The sequence below is a fragment of the Vombatus ursinus genome, unplaced genomic scaffold (assembly GCF_900497805.2).
Source record: "Vombatus ursinus unplaced genomic scaffold, bare-nosed wombat genome assembly UNPS02001287.1, whole genome shotgun sequence".
Taxonomy (NCBI): Eukaryota; Metazoa; Chordata; class Mammalia; order Diprotodontia; family Vombatidae; genus Vombatus; species Vombatus ursinus.
Window position 1 is genome coordinate 19,685,773 of NW_020941065.1, and position 10,214 is coordinate 19,695,986.

At 51.7% G+C, this 10,214-nt stretch overlaps 1 protein-coding gene across 5 annotated transcripts in view; it reads left to right on the plus strand.

Moving 5' to 3' along the window:
• The window catches only part of RNF185 (ring finger protein 185), a 31,584-nt gene that overhangs the window by 7,153 nt on the left and 14,217 nt on the right, over positions 1–10,214 (plus strand). The window contains exon 1 of one of the 5 annotated variants that reach the window (XM_027863804.1): positions 5,710–6,176. The exons of 2 other annotated variants lie outside the window; for them this stretch is intronic. Coding sequence is in view for 1 of the 3 variants with exons in the window: in XM_027863779.1 (XP_027719580.1) it covers positions 8,799–8,831 (33 nt within the window). In the remaining 2 variants the exon portion in view is untranslated. Of the gene's footprint in view, positions 1–5,709; positions 6,177–8,252; positions 8,705–8,725; positions 8,832–10,214 lie in introns of those variants that run through there. 2 more of the 5 variants (XM_027863801.1, XM_027863779.1) reach the window with 2 other exon arrangements.

Here is a 10,214-nt window from a genome sequence, read left to right on the forward strand (position 1 = left end):
CTGTTACTATTAAAACAAACACACACACACACACACACACAAAATTGAGTTTCGGGTTTGGTCTTCCTGGCTGCATTTCATAAAGATTCTGCACCTTGGGTGGTGTCTTTGATGTGATAAGAAATGTGAAGAAAGGAAATGGGTTAGAAAGGTGAGCCCGTCCGTCATTTCTGACCTCTTGGACAGTTTGTGCAGTATGCTTGCTATCCTCACATACATCTGCCATCAGCACTTCCTTTATTGTGTCATAGGGTCTTGAAAAAAATCTGATGACAAAGATTTTTAACTGAAAAAGAAAGGGGAAGGAGAAAACTGCCTCTGCTTATGCACCAAGCTAGATCTGTACCCTGGACATGGGGAGTGACTGCAGCTCAAGGGGATGAAGGGCAGGAGAGATTTCCTGAAGTTCCCAGGAGAGAAATCAAGAGAGGACTCAGTGATACAATCTGTGGCCTCAGGTGTCCCTACCAAAATGCCCAAGATGGGGGTTACAAGCAAGAGGCGCTAGAGACCCTGATGTTAGCGATATCACTAATATTTGTTGGGATGAGCCATGTGACTGGAATACAGTTCTGGAAGAGTATGCGTGATCTGAGACCACACGGACAGGAAGAGAGCCATTGAGGAGTGATGGGCAGACTAGAATTAACTGAATGAAATCCTGAAGACTCAGAAAGAAACAGTGCTGGTACAGAGGAAAAGAGGGCATTATTGAAAGACACTGGTGTGGATGTATGAGGAATTCACCAACCAACCTAGACTTTTAAAAGGTGCGTGAGGGAGGTGGCTAGAAGGCCAGATGAATGGGTAAATACCAAGGTGTAGCATGGGGTCCCATGAGAGTAGGGTTGGGAGTGCTAAGGAGCCAAATGGATCAGGGCCTGTGAAGGAGGATTTTCAGAAGCTGTTGGAAGAGTGGCCTCTCAAAGAAAGGGCTAGGTCTGCTGGGGACTGAGATCAGAGACAAGGCAGAGCTGTGCACTTCTTTGCTTCTGTGTTCTTGATTAAGAGAACTAGACTGGGCAGTGCCCACATGGTTTAGAAGGAGGTGGTATTCGAGATGAGGAGCATCACTGAGATGCCCATGCAGGGGTGGTTACCTAGTCCAGAGGAACCTAGTGCTGAAGGGTAGGGAGACCTGGCAGGTGTGACTACCGGACCATGCTTAGTGATCCTGGACCGGTAATGGAGAACCGGCGGGGGACTGCCGACCTGGAGAAGTAAGCAATCGCCTCGATTTCCAGAAAACGGAATTGAGTGGAGTCTGGCAGCTATCGTCCGGTGAATGAAGTCAGCTCCCGGCACAATTCTGGACAATGAAGGGAAGTGAACATCAAGAAAAGGCAGGTGGGATTACACTGAGCCAGGCTGGCTTCCTCTAGCACACGGCTTCCAGGCTGTCCTCACATCCTTGTGTGCCTGGGTTGCTAAGCTGGTCTAGCCACGATGCCCTAGGTGTAGTTTGCCTGGAGTGTAGCAAATCACGGACCTCTCATGCTGTTCTTAGGGACGAGATGAGAGGTACGCTCTGGATTCTGACCCGCTCCTTCAGCGTCAGCTTGGCGTGAGGTCTCCAGCCACGTGTGCCAGGGATATTTGGCCCTGTGGTGGTTAACGTGTTATTAACCGCTTGGGTAAAGGTGTAGAGGCCGTAGATCCAGTAGATAAAAGCGGAGATGGCACAGGCTTAGCCACTTTTAGAAGACCCAGAGTGAGGAGGAGCTGTCGTACCAGCTACTAGTCAAGGTCTAAAGAGATCTTAGGAGGCCAGGCTAGGGGTGGAATCTAATGAGAAGAATAAATGCAAAGCCCTAACTGTGGCCTCCAAAAATTAGATCACAAGTACAAGGTGGGGGTGACGCGGCAGGAGAACAGTCATCTGGAAAACATCTTGGGGTTTTCATGGATTCCAGAGCAATATGACTCAGCAGTGGGATATGGCAGCTGAGGAGGGTGTCTGGGCCTGTGGAGGTGATAGTCTCTGTATGCCCTGGTCAGCTGTGTCCGTCCGTCCGTCCTTCCTCCCTTTCCTTCCTTCTCCCTTCCTCCCTCCCTCCTTCCCTTCTTCCCTCATTTTAGAATGGACATTGGTAAGCTGGGGGATGTTGAGAGGAGAGCGGGCCAGACAGTGAGGGCACCACGCTCATGTTGTGAAAAGATTGGCTGAAGAAATTTGGGATATTTGGCCTAGAAAAGCAAGGATGGGGAGAGAGGGCTGGGTGCTGGCCCCAAGTCTTTGAAGGGCTGTCACATGTTCTGCTTGGCCCCGGGGGTGGGGCAGAGAGGCACATTTGGACTGGCGGTCAGGACAGACTTCCAGTGATTAAAGCTATTCTGAAGGGGGTGGGTTTCCTTGGGGATCCCTCCCCCCACAAAGGTTGAATGACCACTTGTAGGGTGTGTAGTGGAGAGGATTCATGCTTGGGTCTTCCCTGGACAAGGCAGCCTCCCAGCTCTGTAACGTAGAGATGGGTGGGGCAGGACCTCAGAGGTCTTTGAGACCAATCATCACACTTTACAAAGGAGGAAACTGAGGACCCCAAGGGTCACTCCTTGTCACCTCTGTGGCAGGCCAGTGTGGCATGGCCGAATCAGATCAGGTTGGAGCCTCTCTGTTGGTCATGTGACTCGGCATGTGTTGCATGAGCCTTCTCAGGCTATGTTTTCCGTGTTTGTGGAATGGGGAGTTGGTCTAGATTAGTGCTGTCTGAGGGCGATAGCCATGACGTGAGGCAGAGGGTGTGACCTGACCCCTGCTGGTTTGCGGGTAGAAAGATGGGTCCTGCCTCGCCCTCCCTGAGTGCTTCTCACTAATACAGCTACACCTCCCCCCCCCCCATTACAGCGCAGTTCATCCCCACTGCACCCAGGCCTGCCTCCGTGAAACTTGCCACTTTCCTCCTTCTGATGGCCCCCAGGCAGTTCTAACCCACCTTGATTGCAGCAGGTACATCAGACACCATTGGGGAAAATCACCAACCCCTCTTAACCTTCCTCTCACCCTCGTCCCCCACATACTTAACCAAGAAAAAAATTACTGATAGGGATGTAGCGTCAGACATTTTAGAAGCCACCCGTCTTAATGATGTCTGGGGTCCCAGGCGGCCTCTGGGGTTCCTTCCAGCCCTGACGTTCTGCTTTCCTTGAAAATTCCAGAACTGCTGTGTGATAATGGAGTTCTCGCCAGGCCTAGAGAATGTTCACAGGAATGTCTGCCCTGAAAGAAATCTTAGAAAGCTGCTAGTCCAGCCCCCTCCCTTTACAGGCAGGGAAACTGAGGCCAGGCAGATGAAGTAACTGCCACCAAAACTGAGTTTGGTTCTGATGAATTGGAAGAGCTTTATCTATTTTCCTTGTGAGATAGCATGCAGGAATGACCGATTAGCTGGCCTTGAACCAGGAAGACTTGGGCCCCCTTCTTGCCTCGGACCATAAAAGGGAAGGCACTTTACCTTGCAGTCCCTCAGGTAACTGTCCGACCATCCGTTCCAGTGCAGAAGGCCCCACTCTGGACCTTCCTCACACCAAGGAAATCCCAGGTTGGGGCAGAAACAAAATTCATTGGAAATGTTTTTCCCCAGGGATGGGCACGTGCGTGGGCTTGTGGATGGTTATCGGAAGCATTGTCTTCCCTTGTGCTTTCTGTAAAGGCATAATTTGAATAATGCTTGTGCTATTTCCTGCTTTTTTTATTCATTTACTGAAGGTGCTGGACAAATGTATGTCTGTTTTTATTGCAGCTGCAACAGTTGTTAAAACACATGGTCTGTGGTGAGGTGGCTGTTTTGTGCCTTAGAAAACCTCAGGACCTCAGAGGTCATGGAGTCTGACCTGTACCAGAACTCTGCCCCCTCCCGTACCCCTGGCCAGGTGGCAGCCTGCTCTGACACAGACGCCTCTCTTCTCCTGACTAACACTGGACTTTCTGAGAACAGGTCAGGGCACGGAGGTCACTGCTGAGCACGATAATAGAAAAACAAACAAATGCCCCACCTGGCTCAGCAGCACGTCCTGATGGGAAGAGCCCCACACAGGCAGTCAAGAGAACCACGTCCTTGCCTCCTTGGACAGGCCTTTTCTATCCTTGGGTTTCTCCTCTCTGCCTCTGTCTTTCTCCCTCTCCTCTGTGTCTCTGTCTGTCTATCTCTGTCTCCGTCTCCTCTTCTCCCCCCCCCCCATAAAGATGATCCATTATCCTTGCCCAAACTGAGAGACCATGGGAGGAAGGACGGGGAATTTCCCATAGCGTAAGAAGCTTGTGTTATGATGGAGAAGGTATTGGACTTGGAGTCAGGACAGCTGAGTTCAAATCCACCCTCAGACACTTCGTGGGCAAGTGACTTAATAGATAACATTTATGTAACTTCACCTCTCAGCCTCAGTTTTTGTATCTATAAAATGGGGGCGATAATATTTGCACTAAATACTAATATTGCACTAAATGCCTCCCAGGCCTCTTGTGAAGAAGGCCCTTATATTGCTGTGTAGCTGTGGATAGAGTTTGGCCCTAGGACTTCATTGTTTTAGGACCTCCCAGATGAGGACACACCCTCTCCTAATCCAGGTTAGCACTTCTCTACTATTAATAGATCCCTGAGAGGCTCAGTGCCCCAGCCTGTCTGTGGTAGAGGCTGTGCTTAAATCCTGCCTAGTCTTGCCAGTTCTGAGGCCTGCTCCCTTTTGGCTCCTTCCTGAGCTGGGCCTTCCGGCCTCCTCAGACTCCTTGTATGCCATGGAAGTGGCTTTGGCTTGTCAAAGGAAGAAGCCTGGGGAGAGTTCTAGCAGTCCTGTCCTTCTGCTGGCTCAGGACCAGTCTCTTCTAAGTTGCAACACTCACCTCCAGAAAGTGACATTTTTTTTTGGCCATGACAGCTTCCGAAGGCAGTCTGCTAAGGGGTGTGTGTGTGTGTGAGTGTGACAGGAAGAGAGAGACAGTGGAAAGAGGGTGTTGCATTGAAGGGTGCACACACACTGAATCACCACCGCTCTTCGTTTCTTGGCTGCAGCTTGCGTAATTGGGGGTGATGGACAGTTTTAAGATGATCAGGTATATCAGCCAGGCCTGACTCTCACTCTTTTTTGCAGGGTGGGGCAGCATCTAAAAACACATGTGTTTCTTCTGTCTTCCCCATGTGGATGTAAGGACTGTGACAATATTCCCTTCTTCTCCTGAGTGCTTGCTGGCTGCAGCTGGCTGCCCGGCCGTGGACAGCAGACCTCCACCGAGCCCAAAGCCCTGGGATCACCGCCTCCCTGAGGCAAGGGGGACCCCTGCGGGGAGTAGCCGAGGTGGTGGGAACTGTGCTGGAACATGAGTGACCTGCCTGTGGTCACATTGCTAATCAGGGCCCCAGTGAGTCCTGGAAATGAGATTTCCTGCCAGTAGACTTGGGCCCTTTCCCCAGCTCACACTGCCTAAGTGTGATATGCACACCGGCCCTTCCCAGGGCGGGAGGCTCAGGAGCTGGGAGGGACTTCAGAGAACGTCTGAAGAGCAGAGTCACTGCCCCTTCAGATTTACCGAGGAAACTGAGGCCTCAGGCCCCTGACTTGAAATGAGTGCCCTTTGTAGTCTGACTCACGGAGCAGAGACTTCCATCCAGAAAGTGTGAGTGACAGCTGCTGTGCAGAACAGTTCTGCTAGAAATCTGCGCACAGGCCCAAGGCGCTGCTTGATGATGACCTCCCGTCCCCCAAAGTGGCCGCTGTCACAACCCCACCGTGTCAGCGTAGCCCCAGAGCCTGCCGCTTGTTGTCAGGGGAAAACTTGGAGCTTTGGAGAATAGATGGACCTTAGAAGTTCAGAGGTTTATGGGAAAGAGCTGGGAGTGACCTGGGGAGTCTGCGTCATCTCCGTCATTTTGCGTAAGAGGAAACTAAGAGAGTTTCCTGCTATAACTGATGAAACTGTCTCCACTGAGGCCTTCCTGGTGGGACGAAATCTTCACTGATTTTGGGTCCTGGCCCCCTGAGGCAGGCAGTCTGGTGGAGCCTCAGGACCCTTCTCAGTCGTGTGTTTAAATGCATAAAAGAACATACATCGGATGACAGAGGAAGCCTGGAGTCAAATGCGGTTATGAAAAGAGAGATTTTTTTAGAAGTTCCCAGGCTTTAACCAGGGTTAAGAAGCCCTGGAAGAGGAGCCAGGAGTCAGAGCGGCCCCGGGTGGTGCCAAGGTAGGAAGCTTGTAAAGGGCAGTGTGAGGGGACTCTTAAGGATTGGATTCTTAGCAGGCTACTAGCAAAGTGATGCATGGAGGGACTGGAGAAATTCCACAGGCGGCTTGACCTGGCCTGGCCCGGCCCAAGGGGAAAGACTTGGGTTCTTCTTCCGTCCCTCTTCCTTTGTTCCCTGCTTTCTTGCCCCCTTCCTCCACTTTGCTCACCAGTTTCCTGGCCCTTTCTGCTCAAGATCCTGAACTGAGGTTTCTGTTTGTTTATAGAAGTGTTCAGCTCATGCTGAAGCAGTCAGGATCTCTGGAGGAAGCCATGCTCTTGGCTCAGGTCCTCTTCCTAACACACAAGTTGTTTAACTGCTACCAAGGCCCTTTGCTGTGGCGCTAAGTAACAGGGTCACTGCGCCCCACGAGTTCTTCATACTGATGACATCACCATACAGCCCAAGGTGTTGGGCCATGTTGTGACTGAGATAGCCTGGGAACTTAGCCACTGTTTATTCCACTGTTCTGTGCCAAGGTGCTCTCCATGTTCCCTTCAGCTGACTTCACCAACTAGTCTTTTGGAGAGCCCCCTCATGTAAATCATGGAGGAGAAGTGGGATTTGGGGTCAGTCATGGCACCGCTAGGACCTCAGGGAGATCTCTTCTGTCTCCAGCAGTCTCTAAACCTGCCTGGTGGAGTGAATGAATGAATGACTGACTGAATGAATAGACAATTAGGGCTGGGAGACCTTCTTCTAATCAGTCACCCATGACACCAAGGAGCCTGCTCAATCCTGTGTTTCTTACTTTCGTTAATGCTTAACTTATTTAGCATCTGGATTTGTAGTGCCTATGGGCCTCTTTCCTTCTCTTCCAGGGATTTCCGAGTTCAGGTGGTCCCAAAATGGCCCATCTGAGAACCCCTCGGTTACATGGTGTTCTCACAGATTCTTCGAGCTCTGTTTCTGAGTGGGTCCTGGGCCTGAGTTTTATGTGTCAGCGGCCAGCGGCGCCACCTGGGTCTTCTCCCCTCTCGATCCCTGGTTTGGAGAACGTGAAGGCCTTTTGGAAATCTCTACGCATCTGGCCACCAGTGCATTGCAGAAAGGGCATTTAATAGGTTGGAAGCTGGCTTGGGAAGGGCATGTCTACCCTCTCTTCATTTAAAGTTCTTCGTAAGGTGTCATCAGCTGTGCACATTGGGGCCTGCTTCCTGGGTGCCTGATAAAATTTGTCACCTCTGGGCCTTCCTTTGCTAGAGGAGCTTTAGCGTGTTCACCACGAGACAAGCTGTTAATAAATGCTTGGCATCTCCCAGGCCCCTGCCTCCCAGGAGCCTGTATTCCTTTGGGAGTGGGGGGAGGGGGGAGAACAACATAAGTACAGAAAAGTAAACAGCATGTTTACAGAGAGAGAGCAAGTCCGTTTCTAGCTGCTAACCCCAGCCTTGATCGACCCACCTCCCTCAGCCTCCTCTCCCTTTGATTGGAGGGCCGGCCCACACTCCTCCCGGCGCCTTCCTTCATAGAGGGCAGAAGCTGGACTTTTGGCTCACTCTGCTTTGTATCTGCTGCCCTGTCTGGTTTCGGCCTGTGGGGTCCTTTCCCCTCCCTTTCCTGCCTCCTTTTGTGGGTTGTTAGATTGCAAGCTCCTTGAGGGCAGGGGCTGTTTCTTTTTGTTAAGCATACCCCCCCCACTTACCTCGGCGCCTGGCACATAGTTGGCATTTAAAAAATGTGGATTGGATTGGATTGGAGAACTCCTCTCCACAAACGTTGTCAGTGAACTACCCTCTTGGGCCAAGTGGGCCTGCATGTGTCTGCCTACTTTCTGGGGTTCTACAGGATTCCATCGGTTTTCTGTTGCTGCTCTCTTGCCTGGAAAAAATCTACCTTCCTCATTCCTTTGGGGCTTTTTGGTTTGTTTCTTTTTTCAGTTCCAAATTCTCTCTGCCCCTCCCCCACCCGTTGAGAGGGCAAGCAGTATGATCCGCATTATACACGTGAAGTCATGCAAAACCTATTTCCACATTGGTCAAGTTGTGGAGGTTAGGGGGCGGAGCAAGAAGAAGAAAGGAAGAAAGTCTGCTCTGGTCCACTCTCACGGTCCGGCCTGCTCTCACAGCCTGCCGGAGCGTTTCTCATCCTGGGTCCTTTGGATCGTAGTGTTGCTGAGAATAGCTGAGTTGATCCTCAGACACTGCTGCTTTTTCTGTGGACCGTGTTCTCCTGGTTCTGCTCATTCGCCTCTGCATCAGCTCACGAAAGTCTTCGTGGCATGTCCTTGTTCTTGGAGGCCCCTCATACAACGTCTCTTCCATGAAGCTTTCCTCAGTTGCACCAGCTGGACGTGGCCTCTTCCTCTTCAGAAGCCTCCTTTTAATTCTGCCTTGTTTTACAGTGACCCGTGCGTGATCAGCTTCTCTCCCCTCCTCGGGGGGGAGTCTCACCAGCTGTGGCCTCCATGTCACCCACAATACCTCACCTGAGGTGTTAGGGTTAGCTGGGACCCAACAGATAACACAAAGAGCATCTCAAAAGTCAGGTCAGAATCTTAGGACTTCAATAAGACTTTTGGGACAACTTGAATTTGCTGAATGAAAAAAATGGATTAATTTGGCTTGGAAAACATTGACCGCATGCAAAGCCAGGCCCCTGGGGGAGATGTGAAGGTTAGTGGAGGGCTGGGGTCTGCTCTCATTTGACATAGCAGTAGATGACTGATTAAAATAATATGTAACTGCCCTGAAGGAGGAGCAGTTAGTGCTGAGTGAGCTCAGGGCCAGGGAGGGCCTGCCAGTGGCATGGTGCGATGGGCAAGGCTTCCCGGAAGAGATGGAATCTGTGTTGGACGTTGGGAATGCAGTGGGCAGGGCATTCCAGGCCCAGGAGTCATGACCCAGAGTGGGCTCTCGTGTGGAGGGGAGGGAGGAGCACGAGATGAGGCCAGAGAGGAGGGAAGGGGCATCACCTGTGGGGCACCCTGAAGTCAAGGCTGACCGATTGGGACTTGATTCAGACATTTTATTGGGAGCTGATGAAGAGTGCCGTGCCCAGATGTGTTCAGTTCAGTAGACAGTAAGCACCAGCTGTGTGCAGGACCCCAGGCTAGCCCAGGGTATTCTGACCCAATCATGACCACCCTTGTGCCTGCCAGAAGCTTCCTGACTAGGCGGCAGGAGCTTTCCCTGAATCTGAGTAAAGAGGTGAAGCTGCCTGGAAATGGGAAGACCCCAAAACCTGGAGAAACTATGCTCCCATGAAGACCGTTTTCCATCCTTCCCTTCACAAGAAAGAAATTTTTTTTTTTTTTGGCTAGGCAGTAGGGATAAGTGACTTGCCAAGGGTCAAACGGCTAGTAAGTGTTATGTGTCTGAGGTCACATTTGAACTCAGATCCTCCTGAATCCAGGACCGGTGCTCTATCCACTGCGCCATCTAGCTGCCCCCCAAAAAGAAAATTTTTTAAAAATGGGAGGGGGGGCAGAGAAACCCCATTGCATTTCACACCTTCTTCCCACCTGGCCATGTCTGCCCCCACAAGGAGAGCTGGTTTATGTGAGGGATCAGTGACCTCGCCAGAGAATCCCACAGCCTGGCTCTTGAGAGGAGTCAATGTGACCAAGTGTGACGAGGGGCACAGGCCTCGTGTGCATGTGGGGTGGGGAGCCACGGGAAGCAGAAGAGCCCTTGTCTTTGGGGTGGTAGAAATGAATGGGTGGCTTGCAGAGAAACGGCTTGTGGGGCCCCAGCCACATGGCCCCGGAGCTGCTGCTCTCAGCCCTTCTGGGACCTCGTGGAAAATGATGTAACAAAGTGAAAAGGCATTGAGCAAGGCAGCCTCCTGTCCCCCTGCCTCACTGTGCTGCCGCCTGTGCTGAGGGATGCTTGCTGATACTCCGGGCTGGGCTCTCAGGGTCTGAGTCAAGCAACGTGGGGGAAGGACCTAGGATTCAGGCGGCCCTCCTGCTGTAGGAGCTGCAACCAAGCCAGCCCCAGCCCTCTGGTGGTGAGTGAGTGAGTGAGTGAGTGAGTGAGTGAGTGAGTGAGTGAGTG